Source organism: Amphibalanus amphitrite, unplaced genomic scaffold (genome assembly GCF_019059575.1).
Source record: "Amphibalanus amphitrite isolate SeventyFive unplaced genomic scaffold, NRLGWU_Aamphi_draft 000053F_arrow, whole genome shotgun sequence".
Lineage (NCBI taxonomy): Eukaryota > Metazoa > Arthropoda > Thecostraca > Balanomorpha > Balanidae > Amphibalanus > Amphibalanus amphitrite.
In genome coordinates this window covers 138,896-156,643 of record NW_024881549.1, presented here as the reverse complement: position 1 = coordinate 156,643, position 17,748 = coordinate 138,896, and the positions used below count along the sequence as shown (strand labels likewise).

The window sequence follows — 17,748 nt, the reverse complement described above, 5'->3', positions numbered from 1 at the left end:
GCCTCCGTTTCAGTTGCTTTATATATATATGTTATTATATATTACTATATGTTATATAGTGAATATATACCCTAAAATGCTAAGTCCGGGAGCACCGCTTATACCTATATTTTTGGTCGCGGCCGAATTAATGGGCGGAAGTGTCGCCAATGAACCATTGACGTTCCAAAACCGACAGGACCGCCAATAAACCGGTACAGCGCCACTGACAAACCAGTAACGTTACGTGTCCTTAGTCCTGTCCCTAGTAGCAAGTCCTTCTAGCAGGCGATATTACTCTGCCACTAATAGCACGGTTACGGAAGCACAACGATAACACAACGCCCCATGCCAGTCCCCGCTAATGAGACGGTAACTTCATCCGTCCACCGCACCTATAGCGCCGCTGCACGCTCCGCCGTGATGTCCGGCACCCACCCTCGGTACTTCCCGCTGCCTGAGCGCGAATGTCGTGCTCGTGTGCACTGTGCAGAGGGACTCGGACGGGTACCTATTAGGTGAAGGTGGTATTACGCGAAAATGCGACTGCATATTATTGGCAGTTGGCACAGTGAAGCAATTCGCTGTCTCCAATCTCTCAGTGCTATGACTTTTCGGGGGTAGTTCAAACCGTGATTGGTTCGCATGATGTAGGCAATATGTTGAACTCGTGTAGTTCCTTTTTGCAAAACGAGATTTACTCAGAGACCAGATATGAAGAGCGACATTGCAATCACATTACAAATATGTACACCCGACTAAGGACTTCGGGGAAGTTGTGCCACGGATTGCGATTGTCAATTGGTGAAATCGCCCTGCCCGGTGCCGTACCGTACAATTTGAACAGCCAGCTTGAAGCTGTTTGTTCTGACGAAGCACCAGCACTGTGCACACAAACGGACTACGGCAGCACCACAAGTTGAGTATCAAAGCAGACGCCATGCAATATTCAGCGTGTGGCCTCCCATCAATGTTTGTTTATCGGGCCAACTGAGAACGTGTGTCACAAGGACAAGATCGTTTGGCCTTTACTGACTACGAAAATCGTCAAGACGAGTTCCTAACACGGTAGCATGCTTTGAGTGATGAGCTTCGCCGCCCAAATCTACACTGTAAAGTTAAAAATTTCCTATAGTTATGTGGCCACTTTTTACTGACAAAATGCGAGTACACTTCACTTTTCACTAACAAAATGCGAGTAGGCTTCAATTCTACTCGCATTTTGTTAGTGAAAAGTGGCCGGATAACTAGGAAATTAGTAAACGTTTTTTATCAGTTTGCGTTGCTCCCTGGCTGCTTGGATAGCAAACACGCCTGGTATTCACCAATCACCAAAACAACCAAACAACCACTGGCATCGTGTGATCGACTGTAATATTCGAGTACAGCATTTACAGGCTTGGCACATACGAAAACGGATGAAGCGAGCGACTCGGCACTGACGTACGAATAAGAGAGCAATCAATGTCTGACGGGGCTTGTGTCGGTCACAGCCCGTCCCTCCCTCCCTCAGTGGACAGAGACGGCAACAGTGCTCAGTCCGGCTCAGCTCAGCTCACAAACTCAGTGAGCTTCACGAGCCGCGGCTGCACAGTAAGACGCTATGAATACATTGCATAGATGGAGTGACTGTAGCCTGGCCGACCGATGACGGGGGAGCTGGACTAGGCAGGGGGGGGGAGGCGGGGGCGGCCCAATAGGCGGTGACCGGTCAGACACCGGATGCGCGCCGCCTATCACCAAACTGGAATGCATGAATAACAAAAACAAACGGGCCGGTCGCAGCCGGTCGACCTTCCAAGCCACACAGGAACTGAGCATAACACACGCACGCACGCGGCGGGCAGTGAGCATCTGAGAGGTAACAGCACAAAACGACCGCCGACAACCTTGGGCGCAAAGCTGCGTCCTCGCCACAGGGGTAAACAACACACAAAGGTATCAGCTTGTCGGGCGAGCGGACAGGTCTGACGTACTCGACAGATTTGAGAGCCCTCCACCGAACTCCCGCCTGGAGTGGGCCGTCCGTACCGCTGACATTAACTGCCAACTTTGGGGCAGCGGCGGCCCGGTAACAGGCGGTCCTCAGTCGAGAGGAGACCAGGGACCAGCTGCCGAGGAGCTGCACCGAACCGGGGGCCGCTCCGACCGAGCCGGTCCGAGCGGGGACTAGAGAGGGTCTCAGCGGCGGCCGAGGGAGAGCTCAAAGTGGGGAGAAGAGGAGCGGAGGGGGCGGGGCAGAGGACGCGGGGTCAGCGCCGATCAGATATCGACGACGCTCACAGAGGCACCGATAAGTGCGGCACGCATCGATAAAAAAGGCTCGTCTGTGCCTATGCTGGCCAGTTTTTGCCGCCCCGACAGTCTAAGTTTTAATTTACAGTCTGGCGGGCAGCGACAAAGTAAAACTATGCTACGAAAAACTTCTGGGAACCTTGTCCTTGAATCTCGATAACTTTACCGGCTATACAAATCTAATGGAACAAAAACACGATCCGAATGCACAACAGACAGCATACATAAAATGAGTGCACATCACAGCGTCTGCCATGTTCGGGAGGCCCCCACTCCCGGCTCGGGCCCGCGGGCCGCCGCCCAACCCGGGAAGACTAGGATCGCTGCCGCCCCGCGCGGAGCGTAGCCCGCCCCTAACTGGCAGCTGCACCGGCTCACCAACTCACTCACTCACAGGCTCACGGCGCCACGAGCTCACGGCAGCAGAGCTGCGCGCCACGCCACCGTCAGCGCACAGAGAATGATATGCTTCGCGGCCGGCCGCGCGCGGCCCGTCCCACCCCAGACTAGGAGAGCGAGCGTCACTGTGTGTGTGCGTCCACTGTCTCCGGCGCCGCGGCCGGGCGCCACAGAGCGCCGTCTTTGGTAGCTAGCACCGGCCACTGGCGGCGGCCGGTCATCACAGTTCGGTCACTGGGATGGGCTTGTCGCGCGGGTGGATCGGGTCGTACATATCGTGGCAGTAATAAGTCTGACCGCGGTGGTACGGCTCCTGTTTCCGCTTCAGACCGACCCGCTCGCGCCACGGCAGCACTTTGAACATTTTGTGCAGCCGGCGCCGGTAGCGGTAGCACGCGCCGACGGCCAGTGCTAGCAGCAACACGGCGGCGCCCACACTGAGACCAATCACCAGGCCCATTGAGCTGGAGTCGGCCGCGCCGCAGTCCAGGTCCTCCGCGGACAGGCCGCGCACCGAGGTGCCCCGCAGCCGGTCCGGCGCCGCGCAGATGGCGCCACTGATGTTCACCTCCGGCGGCAGCTCGGCCAGCCAGCGGAGCGCGCAGTCGCAGCGCCACGGGTTACCGCCCAGGTCCGCCGCCAGGTTCCGCCAGTCGGCCGTGCTCTCCGTCAGAGAGCTCAGCGAGTTGGCGTGCAGGCTAAGCGAGCGCAGCAGCGGCAGGAAGAGCAGCAGCTTGTCGGGCAGCTCGGTCAGGTTGGGGTTCTCCTCGAGCCGCAGGGTGGCCAGCGCCGGGTTGTGTTTGAACGTGTCCGGCTCGATGGTGTTGAGGCCGGGGCAGGCGCGCACTGAGAGCAATGTCAGCCGGTGGAGCCGCTCCAGCGGCGCCGGGCCCAACCGGGAGAGCGGGTTCCCGCTGAGGTGCAGCTCCTCCAGCCGGTCCAGGCCGGTGAACGTCTCCTCGTCGGCCGAGTCGAGCCCGATGTCGGCCACGTTCAGCTGCCGCAGGCCGGCCAGACCGTCGAACACGCCATCCGGCAGCGGCGCGATCCGGTTCCCGGCCAAACTGAGCTGTGTGAGCGCCGGCGCGGCGCGGCCCAGCTCCCCGGCCGACAGGCGCTCAATGCTGTTCCCGGCCAGACTGAGGTCGTCCAGCTGAGAGAGCTGCTGCAGCGCCTCCGTCGGCACAGCCGTCAGCAGGTTACTGGCCAGACTCAGCCGGCGCAGGCTGACGGCGCCCGACAGCGCGTCCCGGGACAGCGCCGCCAGCCGGTTCTCTGAGAGGTCCAGGTCCGTCAGCATCTGTAGCGGCCGCAGCGCGTCGTCGGGCACCTCCCGCAGCTGGTTGGCGCTGAGGTCGAGCACGCGCAGACGGCGCAGCCCGTTGAACACGCCCTCCTCGAGCTGTCCCAGCTGGTTCTGACCCAGGCGCAGCTCGAGCAGCCGCTGCTGGCGCTCAAAGCTGTTGGCCTGTACGCTGAGCATGCCATTGCGGCGCATGTCGAGGAACTCGAGGTGCGTGTACGATGAGACCATGCTGGTGTCGAGTCGCCGGATGGCGTTGTCGACCAGGATGAGGCGGCGCAGGCGCGGGTTGAGCGTGATCGGGAAGCTGTCCAGCTGGGCGCCCGTGCAGTCGGCCGTGAGCGTGATGTCGTCACACCGACACCGCGGAGGGCAGAAGGCGGCCGCCGCCGACATCAGCGCCGCTAGCGGCAGCAGCAGCAAACTACTCCGGCCGCGGGGCATCGCGTCGGCCCCGTCACGACATCTGGGGAAAACAAAGAGGGGAGACTGTCAGCTAACACGTCAACAAACAGGACCACGAACATCGGCGGGTTACCGTAACTGCCAACTGATGGCACAGAGACACATACAGAGTCTCCAACAAACATGAGAGGCCGTGACGACAATCTGACACGCGGACAGGACAAGAAGACAGTCGACATGACTCGTGCCGCCGTGATACCGACTGGGATACGAATTACGAGTTCTGCCGCTCCCTGCAGCCAGTCGAGTCCAATGTCCATTCCCGGGTCTCACAAGGGTCGGGCCGGCCGGGCAGAGCCGGTCATTACGGGGCACACTGGTCGGAAACGCTCCAGCGAGAGGCCAGCGGCCTTTCCGCAAAAGTTTTTTGCTTGTTATTCCACAACTAGTGAAGCAAACTTCATAAAACTTTGCATACCTTCTCTGTCATATGTAAGCTATCATTTGGATGTCAAGCACAAAATATATGACGTGAATCTATTAAGTTATGACGTCATAATTGAGTATAATACAGGATCTAGCACCACTTTAAGTCAACAAGGGAAATTGGGAGCTGCTATTCGGGCACCGGGAATGGTTTCATGCACTCCTTGCAAGGTCCAGTGCTTGACTTTAGCATTGTTGACTTTGCGTGACGTCATTTATGACGTCACTAAGGCCATATAAGTTTTTCGTCAATAACTCCTGATCAGATGGAGCTAGAGAGTCGGGAAAGCCACCATTGGACGCAGGAAGACCTGCCGAATCGAATGATATGCGATATGACCTCCTTCAACCATTTTCGTGACCTGAGGGGCTCCGACCTGACCTTGACCCGAGGTTAACACCTTAAGTTGACTTCACCCGAACACCAAGTATAGCATTCAACGCGCCTGAGCTAGACAGACACGATGATGCCAAAATCGCGGCAGTGCGACCATTTTTGGAAAAGTAATTAACCTAAAACCGAGCCCGTGCCTTGTGGCACTTACCTGACCTAAGAGGTCACTGGCTGACCTAAGACCTTAAAATCGGGTAGTACCTAATTTTTGCGTCTTATAACGGCACACAAGCAGGGGTGTCGATTTTTCAAAATGGTTGGGGGTGCTCAACCCCTGCGCGGCTGCACCGGGTGAAAGATTGCAGCTTTGCCATGGGGCACAAGCGTACAAGGCAGGGTTGGGTATCCCCATAAGGTACTGATAATCCCGGGATTTCCACTAATATTTCCCAAGGGTAGCACGTTCTTCTTGAAAATTATTCTGTTCGTCCTAGTACTTGGCTACTTCATTACAGAAACATCTTTCCGAAAAAAGTCGTATATTTGCCGGCAGCTCGGCAGCAGCCCCGGCACCTCTGTACTAAAGTGACAGAAACCGATGACGGCGATTAGCACCGGTGCAGCAGCCCTTGCGGTCCGCAGGGGCGGACATTGCGCGGAGGCAACGGTAGCTACGAGGCTCTGGCGGTAATCAGACGATTACAATACATCGCTGAAAAAAATGACAAGTGATCGCATGACGCATTTCGATATTTACGGGTTTACGATTTTCCTCAGTGGCGTAGCCAGGTGGGCCCGTGAGGCACATGCCCCCCCCCCCCCCCATCAGGTTCATGGGCTCTTCGGGTTATTCGGGCCTGAGGGGCCATGCGGCGCCAATTGGCCGCTGAGGGTCCACGTTGGCCATATTTGGACACAGAAGGGCCCACAGGGCTCGTAAGAACACCTCATGGGCCCACAAGTACCAACACTAAGATCTCCACAAGGGCCCCTAGCCAGCCTCTGAGGGCCCCTTGGTGGCCTCTGAGGGCCCCTTACCGGCCTCTGAGGGCCACTTGCCGGCCTCTGGGGGTCCTAACCGGCCTATTCCCAGCCAGCAAATTTGGTATGGGCCGTAGCTGGTTTTACTCTGGCTAGCTCCGGCATTTGCTCCGGCTAAAGTACGGGCAAGGTCTGGGGCTCTACATACTGGAGCTGACACACGATCCCGGAGCTCTCCCGCACCACAGCCGGACTTATGCCGCATCAGCCGTGCCGTATACCTCTATACCTCCACCGTATTTCAGCCACAGTAAGCCAGAGCAGCTATGAGGCAGCCGGACTTGGTCGTAGGGAGCCGGACTTGAGCCGTGGCAGGGAGCCGGATTTGAGCCAGACTTGTCGGTCCGAAACCATACCAACCCGGGAGCGCCACGGCAAAGACTGGCTAACCGGAATAGAGCCATATCGACCCAAACCCCGGCTCTGACAGCGTTCCGTTTACACTGGCCCAAGTCTGGCATGTCGGAGTTGCCGAGACAAAACGGACTTGCGCCGAACCAAATTGCTGGCTGGGTTATAGGGAGCCAGCTCTAGGAGCTCTACACCTGCCTGTAATGGCCCCACACCCATTTATCTGAGGGCCCCTATAACGGCGACTGTGAGGGCCCTCACCGGCGCACCTGAGCGCCATACCTGCATCTCTGAGGGCCCCACACCCCTAACTCTGAGGCCCTACACCAACGCCTTTAAAATAAAAGCCCTACATGGGCGGTTCTGAGGGCCTTCGTCAGTTACCAGCGACCCTGACGGCCCCACACAGGTGACTCGGAGGGTCCTAGCGGCGTCTGAGAGCACCATGCCGGTCTCTGAGAACCCCACAAGGCTCCTGAAGACACCGGTGACCTCTTAATATCTTCTTGTCGGCCTATGAAGGGTCCGTCCCGTAACAGCAGTTCTGAGGGCCCCACGCGCGCCTGTGATGGCCCTAAACCAGTGTCTCTGAGAGCCCCCACAACGGCGCCTGTCAGGGCCATCACCGGCGACTGTGAAACCCCTACACTGGCGCCTCCAAGGGCCCCATATTGCCATATCTGCAGAGGCCCCATACTAGTGTCTCTTAAGGCGTACATGACGGCCACCCACCGGTGACATTTAAAGGCCCCACACCGGCGACTCTGAGGGCCCCATCGGCGTCTGAGTCCGTGCCGGTCTCTAAAGACGAACCCACAGGGTTTCTGAAGGTACCAGGGGGGATCGCTCCCGTGCCTTCAGCATTACGAAAAATGGCAACAGCCCGTGAGCAGCATCAGCGCTCACGCACATGTTCAGGGAAAACAACGTGTAATTAGCTGCTAACGACGGCCCTCTCCACCAATCAGCGCCCGGTAACTCGAGCGCTGATTGGCTGGTAGCAAACGCGTCATATGTGGGTCTCTTTTTTTGCTATCAGTGAACGCGTTATTTAATACACAGTGGCCTATGGAGAATGGCACGCGGAATTGAAGGTCAGTGTTTTATTGCTTCGTACATGCGAATGGGGGTATTTGAGTGGCATTTGACACCATTTTCGAAATCTACAGTAAATTTCTGATCGACTCATGTATATATTTTAATGAATTTGACAGTATTAGTGCTACATAGTCGGTGTTTTATGTTGGTGTTGTTTCTCTCGACCTTTGTCTTGGACTTTAATCGTATCTTTTCTCGAAAGTGCTTGCCATAACCAGGTCTAAACTGTATCTGTATAAAGGGAATATGTGTTGAATATGAGGGGAATGTAGTAATGACCATTCTGCCTATCAAACTGCCAGAAGGTGTGCTTGTAAGGTGATTGAAACTGCAGTACGGGTTGCAGATGTGGGTTTGACATTAGCATTGTTGTTGTAACCCCCCTTGCTCTAATAAAATGGCAACATGGAGTTATGTACGCACTATTGCACAGCCTGGTATCAAGCTGGTTGATATGTGGAGGATAATGAAAGCATAATAGAATAGGAGCGTTGCGTCTTGTTAGTTATGTCAAGCCATTTTAAATCAAATGATTGTGATTGTAACTTTTACTTCAATTATTATTGCAAGTTTTGACCTTTTTAATCATCAATTTTTATGTGTACCAATTTCATATGCCTGTGTAATGTCTGTGCGGCTTTGTGCAGTGTGCGTGTCTTGAAACAAACCAATTTATTTTGTACCTTTTTGTACTTCAAGTTCAACAAATGTACCTATGTCAAAGGACAAAAATGTCATGTCTATTATCATTGACACTACTACAGCTAACTTTGCCTGTATTCCTATCTTTCAGAGGCATTCAATTCAATCTGCTTTCCAGTGCAGTACCAAGGAGGCTGCAACTGAAACTCGCACAAAGGCAATCAAGTGTCACTTCATCAGCCTACAGTAACAGCCCATCTGTAATCAAGATATGGATGAAGGGGCATAGAAGAACAACCAGTTCAAACATGAAAAGATTGTATTTTGTTTTAGACTATTACTTAGCATAACAGAACAGCTCTTGCTGCTTTTTATGTTTGCCCTGTGTGCAGTTTTGAATAATTTTAACCATGAGATGCTTTTGTCACATATTCTCTTTACATAAGCTTCCTTTGTCATGCATGTGTAATTTTGAGTTTACATGCATAATGTAGGCACATTTCCCTTGGCTTCATAGAAGTTAAAACTACTTGCAAGCTTTGGTTATGGACATAAGACATTGGTGCTATATATGATGCTTCAAATGTGTCCAGTAGTTGATGAAGGGAGAAGAGGAGTAGGACAGCTGAAAGCTATTACCAAAAGTATGTGCTTGTCTGCACTTCGGGCTGTTTTACTTCCTTGAGTTAAAAAACCCTCATCTTTTGTTTCTTTCCTGTGTGCCCATTGTTTCCATGGTGCTATACATAAACGTCAAGTTTGAAGTTGGTATCCAATAGAGCAAAATGTGTATTATTTCAGTCCGTCTTGAATCATTCGTCTTGAATTATATCCCTAACTGACATCCTGTTATTTGTCCTGCAATGTCTGTGCCTGTGTCCGCCCTTACCTCCGGCTCCAGCCTCCAACCAGCCCTGCTGAGCTCTGTCGCCGGCGCGGTGTGTCGCAACGTGCTGTTTCTCCACTCCAGCCGACAGCTGCTAGGAATCGTCCTGTGCCATGCGCCATGCGACACAGCAATTGTAAGCTGCAGGTCACATTCGGACTGATTGGCTCCGCGTATGTGCATCCGGCCGGGAGCTAGTCGATATCAGGGACGTGGGTCGGACTGTTGTGGCGGCGTGCACTGTGCTGGTTGAAGTTGTATTTCTGTTAGTGAAAAGCATTAATACATAACCGTGGCCGCAGCCCAATGTTATTGTGGATTTCAGAGGGAGTGGCCAGTCAGGAGGGCCCCATGTGGGTATGGATCCAGTGTCCAGTGGGATTGTCTAAGATTTCCGGCGATTGATTAACGCTTCTATGATAGTAAACCTATTGAGTTATGAGGGGAGGTCACGTTCGAAGGACCTGACCTTACTAAACTCTTGTGAAAACACGACACATACGAACGGTAAGAAACCGACAACTCTTCTTTCTGCCAACTGTCATCTTTCTGTGAAGGATTTCTTGGCACTGAGTGTTCAGAAATTGCGTTGTTTTTGGACTGTGCAGAGACTCACGAGCGACAACATAGGTCAACAACCTGACCTACGTGAAATATGCGACTTGTACCATAAGATCCAGCTTGATCAAAAGATAGGACATGTCAAATTTCATCTCTTTATCTCAAAAGAATTTTGAGCTATCGTAAAAACCGCCAGTGTTGCACCATATCGCCTCCGCGCGCGGTCGGAAGGTAAAAGTTCGCCGGCTCTAACTAAACAAATAGTCGTCGTATCGCAAATTCATTGACGGCGTTCGAAGCGTCGTTCAATTTACTTTCGAAACATATCCTAACATTACCATTTAACTGCCTAGCGCAATCACCAACAAGCAAAAGTTCCGCGCATCCCTCCTCATACAGTGTTAGCGGCGGCCGGCCGCCGGCCGCTGACCCACATTCGCGTCATCAGGGAATGCCGCAACTAATTTATTGTTTCCAACTTTTTTCCCGGAGCGTTCTACCTGGTTTATATAGCCTTGGAAGGTACCACCGGCCTCTGATGGCCCTTTGCCGGCCTCTGAGGGCCCGTAGCCGGTCTCTGGAGCCCCCTGCCGGCTTGTAAAGGGTACGTGCCGGCAGCTCTAATGGTCCGACACCCGTGTACGACGGACCCACACCACTGTCTTTGCAACTTAACGTTTTTTCACCCTTCTTCTCAAAACTAACTTTTCTTTTCTTTACATCTTTATTTCATGCATTGTAATTTGTGTAATTGTTTTATTTTTTAATAGTGAAAGACTGCGGAACCAATTACTTTCCTCAAGCAGAGTTAGTGGGAGTTATTGAGGGACAAAATCATTGGGGGTGCTAACTGGAACATTTGGGGGTGCCCGGTAAACCATTGGGGGTGCTCATTTGAGCATTGGGGGTGCTGCAGCACCCCCAAAGGTATACAAATCGACACCCATGCACACAAGCTTGTTTTTTCCGCGAGGCTCTAGATCAATTAGAGGCGAAACGGCGAGGGAGTTACTTGTACCAACCCTCCCCGGTCAATATAGAAAACCAATCGGTCCGGCCAGGGTTAAATACCGGAATTGTGGTCTAATGTAAAAAGACGGCCCAAGGTAACCCGACGTCAGTGACAAGTGTCCTATATTTGCAGCGTCTTATATTCACGAAGGTTTCAATTTCCACTTTCTTCAGCCGAGTGATGATTGTCAATAGCAAGGCTCTCTAAATGCAAGCCGTAATCGCCACGCAATATGTGGAAGGCTTTTGATGTCAATACATACATAAATGCATACATAATACGCGCTTTTCACAAAATTCATAAACTCAAGCGCATCTGTTTTTAATGACCAGTCAACTACGCATGGATGCGTGCAGGCCACACAGGTCAGCGTAAGCCGGGCGCGGCGGCCGAGCCGAAACTGGGGCGGGGCGGGCGGTAGTTGGGTAGGAAGAGCGGCTCCTGCAAATTTTGCGCAAATATGCGCAGTTAGCTTTTATGTTGCCCTGGTGTAAATTTAAATCCTACTTCATCTCACAAAAAATCAGAGTGGTACTAGATGGGACTACCTGTTGTTTCCTTACCTAAACTTTGCAGTTATATTCCAGAATCACTGTAGGAGGGCCTTCATAAAAAAGCTATAGTACATCTTAGTTAGGGAAAAAGTATGCCAAAAATTTTGCACTGACCAGTCGGCAACTTCATAACGAACATTTTGATGCATAATATGTGGGATTTCAATTTGGTGGCTATCAGCAATAGGACTCTGAATATCCGGCTCAAGAAACCTCTTGCTCTGCGTTAGTTTCCGAGTTCTGGGATACCCCATCTTCGGGGGCTGATTACAGTTATTTTTGGTCACCCGGATTAGTTTTTTTGGCCTAAGTATAATAATTTGATCAATTTCAAATCGATCTATATAAAAAATAATCCGAAACTCCGGAATCGCCCGTGGCCTCTCGTGAGGGCGTTTCCGACCAGTGTGCGGGGGTTGGCCAGAGGCGGGGCGGCCGGCAAAGGGCGGGGCCGAGACGGACACTATCGACGGCTCCATCCCGGCCGCGGGCCCACCCAAGTTACCCGTCGGACAGCGGAGCAGTCGTTTCCGCTAATGAAGTGAGAGAGATCGCCACAGCGCAGTCTTAATGACACTGGAAATGGGCCGTTTATCACCAAATTAGCTGCAACACTGCTCGGGTCGCTGCAATCGGATGGGAGGCGATACCGCTGAATATGCATAGGTACCCGATTACAGCGACAACATCCGCCCAATGTGAGTTGGCGAACATCAAAAGCTAGTTCTCAGACCGAGAGCGGAGGAAATTCAAATGGAGCAGTGCGACCGAACACTGGCGCAGTGTGGAGCTGACGACAGAGAAAAATCAGAGAGCGCTGATGAGCCGATAGTGAACTCAATAGGTATCCGTCAGCATTTTTAATCGGAACGAATTGTAACCGCTGGTTGGCACTTGGCAGCGACCCGAGCGTAGCTTTTTCCTGAGTAGTAGCATTTCGAAAGTCGAACGATAGTTATTTCTCTTCAGAAATGCATGTTCTAAATCAAGAGAAGGCACCATTCCGTTGGGAGTGCAAAGTGTAGGTAACCTACAAATTAACGTCATCCCTCCGAACAACAAATAACAAGTGAATCATCGTTACTATCACGGCGGTATTTCCATCCCGTCCGATCAAATCATCATTCCCACCACCACCCGCACCAGCAGGTAGGTATCCGGTTTTCTGGCGCTGTTCAGGTGGTAAACACGGCTCCCGCACAGCAGCCCTCATCGCCAGCCCAATCCATCAGCGAGCCGCCACCGGCCGGCCGGCCGTCGCGGGTCATGGGACCGCCGATAACAGGGACCCTCCGCCTCCGCCCCCGCCCACCCGCGTGCGCTAGAACGCACATATACGCGGATAGGTGTGTGTGTGTGTGCGAGCGAGAGGTGCGATAAGATAGCGCCGAGCCTGCCTGCTCGTTCCCAGCCGCTATCTCATCTGACATAGATGCCACCAGGAGCGTCCATCTCCTGGGTGGCAGGGGCAGAGGACAGGGATGACACACGCTATATGACAGTCAGATGCCTCGTGAGATGGAAAGGTACCCATGACCTAACAGAATGGTCGGTGTGTAGCTGAGTACCTGGGTAATGGATATGTTTGACCAGATAAGAGCTCTCCGACAGCTGAAACGATCCGCACTATCTTCATTATTAACCCAATAACGATTATCAAATACCTATCATGCATCACCGCTGCTGCATAAATTTTGTTCTAGCATTTGATAATGGCAAGTCCGTCGTATTTTTAAAAAGTCGACAGGCTGCGCTCTCTACATTCATCGTTTACCATACAGAACTGTCACTCCCAGTTCAGTCAGTTATCTGTCGATCTCCCCACTGTCTCCTAGCAGAGTACCGCTGCACGTGCGGCGCACACCGCCCCGGGTCACCGCTGACCTCTGGTGACCCTCAGTGACCCTCACTATCCGCAGTGACCCGTCTGAACAGAGCGCTCGGCGGGGCGCTGCCCAGTGTCGGCTGCAGCCGCCTCCCGCGCAGCTGAGAGGTCAGGTGTCCACCAGGCCAGCCGACTGTAGCCCAGGAGTCGGAGACGTCACTCAAGAACACCGCACGACATGATGAGGCGGGTTTTAGGCGCTGCTCATCGCCCGGTGTGATTAACGGTACAGCGGACAGTAATAGGGAAGTGTGATGACAGAATACCTTAAAAGGCAAGCGGAATCCTTTAAAAGTCCTCTCCCTGTCGTGCCCTAACACAGACAGGGAACATCCCGACTTCATCCGCGAAGCAAAGACAATGGAGCAGTCCTTACTCCTTAGGTACAGGGCGTTTCGACCTCACCCCAAGACATCCCAACTACTTATAGCAACATCCCACACAAGGATTTCACTGTCGCCCCCGGAGTCACGCCCGCAGGATGCATCATCTTCAATTAACTTCCCTGCACAGTGCGGGGGACCGACACACGCAGTCCAACGCCGCCTCCCGTGCTGATTGGTGTCAGCGAGCAGCTTTTCGCCGGCCCTCCCGGGGCTTGGGGACAGCCGCGGCTGCCGCTGCCTGGCCCATATGACCGATTGAGAAGCCGCCTGCTCTGACGGCCCGTGTCCCCCGGGGGGCGCGCAGGTCCCACGCACGAGCGGCTGCGTAACTGGGGAGGGACAGGGGCGTAATAGCGGACGAGAGATTTAGCTGCGTAACTGGGGAAGGAACGGACGTAATACCGGGCTAAGGAGGCTGAAACTGGAGAGAGGGATGAGCAATACCGAGATACCGATGCAATACCGATGAGAGGGGGAGCAATACCAAAGTCCGAACCAGAGGCACTGAGACAGGAGAGAGTTCCGGAGTTCAGAGAGGTGTTAGGAGAGAATCCCGCACACTGAGAGGTCGTGGTGTCACCAAGGAGTTACCAGGCTCCGGAAAGAGGAGCATTTCACGTAAGGCAATGGGAATGCTCTTTCAGTGCTTTTGTCGGGTGAAGGGTAGCTGGGGAACGGGAATGGCCGATTCAAAGGGCTAAGTGAGCGCATCCCGCGGGCCGCGGATTGGTGTCACGGGCGGATAGAGGAGAGAGGAGAGACCATGACCAGTGAGTGTCTAATCAGCAGTCCCAATCCCCACCGCGACGAATTCCCGTCATTCTCCATACCCACCCGCCCGGCAGCAAGGCGCGAGTGGGAAGAAAGAACCCAACCATCCAACCAACCCACACTTCAGCTGAAGATCCTCCGTAAAAAGCCGGTCCGGACCCACTCCGAAACGAATTCCCATTACACGACCGACCAGGCCGATGCTGCTCACGTCTCAGGTAATGCATATTTATCAGCTTAGCGGACCGCCGGCGACAGACGGTGTAAATTAGCCCACGCGATTCCCCGTTGCACCACCGGGGGCGATGCTGGTGTGTGATTGCCCACGGGTCATGACGACTGTCCATGGGGGCCTGTGCAGGTAGTGCCCACGTGCGGCATACTTCGAAAAGCCGTATTACATAAATCAGCTGGATATTCAGACTATACAAGAATTGAAGAAGGGTTGACAGCGTCGTAACAGAAATGGCAATGATATGTGTAGTAGGTAGTCATCATGTCCAACATCATGACAGGAAAAGGTACCAAATCCCTGCAACACATTCCACTTCAAATGACATAGTCGCCCATCCATGCAAGTACCTAAGTGGCCGTTCCTGTGTAATCCATACGTCCAAAGTTTCGGCACTGTGAGCTTACGGACTACCGAGGACTTAGGGTCGACGTAACCGACAAAAATGGACACTACTGCAGCGGGGCCGCATATCTGGCCAATTGGCCATCCACTTACGACAGCAAGGAAATGGTAGCCAATTCTAACAGGATTGTAAAACGCTAGAAACAGGTGGACATAAAAATGACCTCCCAACTGGATTAAATAAAGGTCAACACAACACCGCCTGTGCAAAACGCCGAGAATGCATACGTCAGTATGATAAACAACGCCTGAGCTGGCCACCGCATTAACATTTCTTTGATATAAAATCGCCGTCAGTCAGCACGCAAATAAATTATAGCTTCCGGACGGAGTGCATGTGGTGCTGATTTTTCTACCGCTGACATGCAACATGTCAAAAGATAACACACCTGCTCCTTCACAAACTGAGGCTGTTATCACACGGCACGAAACGCTCCGGCTCGATATAACTGCCTTACAGGTGCACTGTCGCTTTGTTCCAGAAATTAACACATTCTGATTGACAGCTCCGACTGTACGTGACCGTATGAATATTCATATAAATGAGCCTGCGGCTATAGCGTGGACCAGTGTCGGCGCCACTGCCCCGGTCAGGTCAGGCCGGCAGGTGTGCCGTCCGGACATGAGCTCAGGTCGTTACCAGCTGCGTCACCGGCCGATAATTACGGGGTCAAAACGGACACCTGGATAGGTTACCGAGGGCACCAGTCCCCCGGGGTGATCTATGCAGAGGCGGGCGGTGCCGGCCAGCCAACCGCACTCGGCACTGAATGGGAAACACTCGTGTAAATCACATTAAATAAAATAATAATATAGATAACTATCGGACATTGAGAAGGAAGACAGGTGGAGAAATGGTGTGACATCATCCCTAGGTTCTTATTTCATTCCGTAGTATAGAAAATGAAAGTAGGAACTTTTTCCGTGACTCGTGTTTTATAAGCGATGTAATTTGTCCACTCTCCAGTCTCCTGCAGGTGATCTAGCACGGGAAGGTTGGCGATTGCAAACAGACCTCCTTCAAGGCTTCTTGGAACACTGCACCTCGGCCGCGAAACGTTCTCAGAAGTCGGAGCAAACCACACAGCGTCCTTTCTACATCACGTCTACATTAAAAACCACAGCGGCGCGAAGCTCCACTAATCACAGAACAGCCTGTATCAGGCGGAATTTTAACACGAACAAACTGAGGATTAACTGCGGTAGTGTCTTGCGGTTAGAGCCGCAACATGACAAGGAGCAAGGCAGCTCTCGGCCGAGACGTCAATTCACTACCAGACAAGGAAAATGGCAGGAATCGAAGGAACCGAATGCAAGATCACTACCTGACAGATAGAAAAATTCCCCTTCGCACGTCACACGTTCCCGTCAATCAGTGGCGGTAAGGAGGCTCTATTAGTGCGACTGCTTACATCACCTCTGCAGTCGGGGAGCGTTTTTAACGAGCGCAACTGGCTCCAGTTGGTGACATTCTCTCTCCGTGTGGCGTAACTCCTCGTTCGTCGGGCTATAGCGCTGCCGTGACGAAAGTGAGGAAACTCCGTGAGACGATACGAGACGGGCCGGACTGGAATACCTCACAGCGGCCTTGTCCCCGCGTGAGACTGAACGATCAGTGGTCAGCTACATTGAGGTTATTGGAATGCATGACAAAACATGTCATCACAGTAATGCGCAATGCGATCATAGGTCTCGTTTATGCGTCCACAGATAAACTCACCGCGAATGAAGCAGCGGTGCAACACGCCGAGAGGAGGCCCGTTTTGTTGCTGTCTGTGTTAGTTGGCGTTTGGCTGTAGATCTTGCTGCGACAATCAACTCTCACTACACCTCTCCCTGCACGTGCACACCGAGTCACCTGTTCGGTGGGACAGGTGTCGCTGCTCCGTTTGTTATCAGAAGACGCGGTCGACCGGACTGACCACTCGACTGCAATCGAACGGACCACTTCCGATCCGGGTTCGGTGCAATACCGGTGGACCTCCGTCCGTCCACACGGTCCACCTCGGCTAGTCCTCACGGTCCACTTCTGCTAATCCGCAGTCCACCTCCTCAGTTTTCACACAAACACTGCGATCCCTGCACAGTGCACAGCCTCCCTCAGGGCTCAACGGTCCACTCACTCGGCGTCACGCTCAGCAGCTCTCAGCTCCCAGCAGCGCGGGCCGTTCAGCACCCCTCAGCTTCTCTCAGCAGCTCCCACCTCTCAGCAACGCGGCCCGTTCAGCACCCCGCAGCTCCCAGCTCGCAGCACCGCGTCCCAGCCAGCACTGACGGCCGCGTGGTCGGCTCCGCGCGCCGGGTTCGCCGCATCCACGCCGACTCGGCGGCGCAAACAGAGGCCGGCAGCCGGCGGACGGTGAATCAACATTGGCGGCTCGCGCACACACGGTGCGGCGCCGCGGCGGTGGGCCCCTATCGGTCCTGATAGCGCACCGACGTCTGCTCACCGGCCGACGATAGCACGGCCGACCGACGCAGGCCGACGCGACGGTCCCCTGGACGGACGGCAGGGCGGTCTGGGGGCTGTCCCCGCAGCACTGCGACGTCGGGGGGTGAGCGACGGAACAGAGTCGTCAGGACAATGGGAATCGGCATCTTCTTACCGGGAACAGAAAAGGAGATTCCAAATGTGGTAGCTAGCCGAATAGGGGCATCTGGTATAGTACAAAAACAAGTAAAGTGTAGGGCTCGACGTCTGTCGGCAGACCTTCCACTGACGA

The 17,748-nt window shown here is 53.5% G+C and overlaps 1 protein-coding gene across 2 annotated transcripts in view; it reads right to left on the bottom strand.

Moving 5' to 3' along the window:
- Positions 1 to 1,331: 1,331 nt before the first annotated feature.
- The window catches only part of LOC122377932 (insulin-like growth factor-binding protein complex acid labile subunit), a 48,444-nt gene continuing 32,027 nt past the window's right edge, over positions 1,332 to 17,748 (bottom strand). The window contains exons 1-2 of one of the 2 annotated variants that reach the window (XM_043358549.1): positions 16,746 to 17,394; positions 1,332 to 4,442 (exon numbers count right to left, since the gene is read on the bottom strand). In XM_043358549.1, the coding sequence (XP_043214484.1) occupies positions 2,894 to 4,420 (1,527 nt within the window). In that variant the 5' untranslated portion in view covers positions 4,421 to 4,442; positions 16,746 to 17,394 and the 3' untranslated portion in view covers positions 1,332 to 2,893. Of the gene's footprint in view, positions 4,443 to 16,745; positions 17,395 to 17,748 lie in introns of those variants that run through there. The other variant, XM_043358548.1, reaches the window with a different exon arrangement.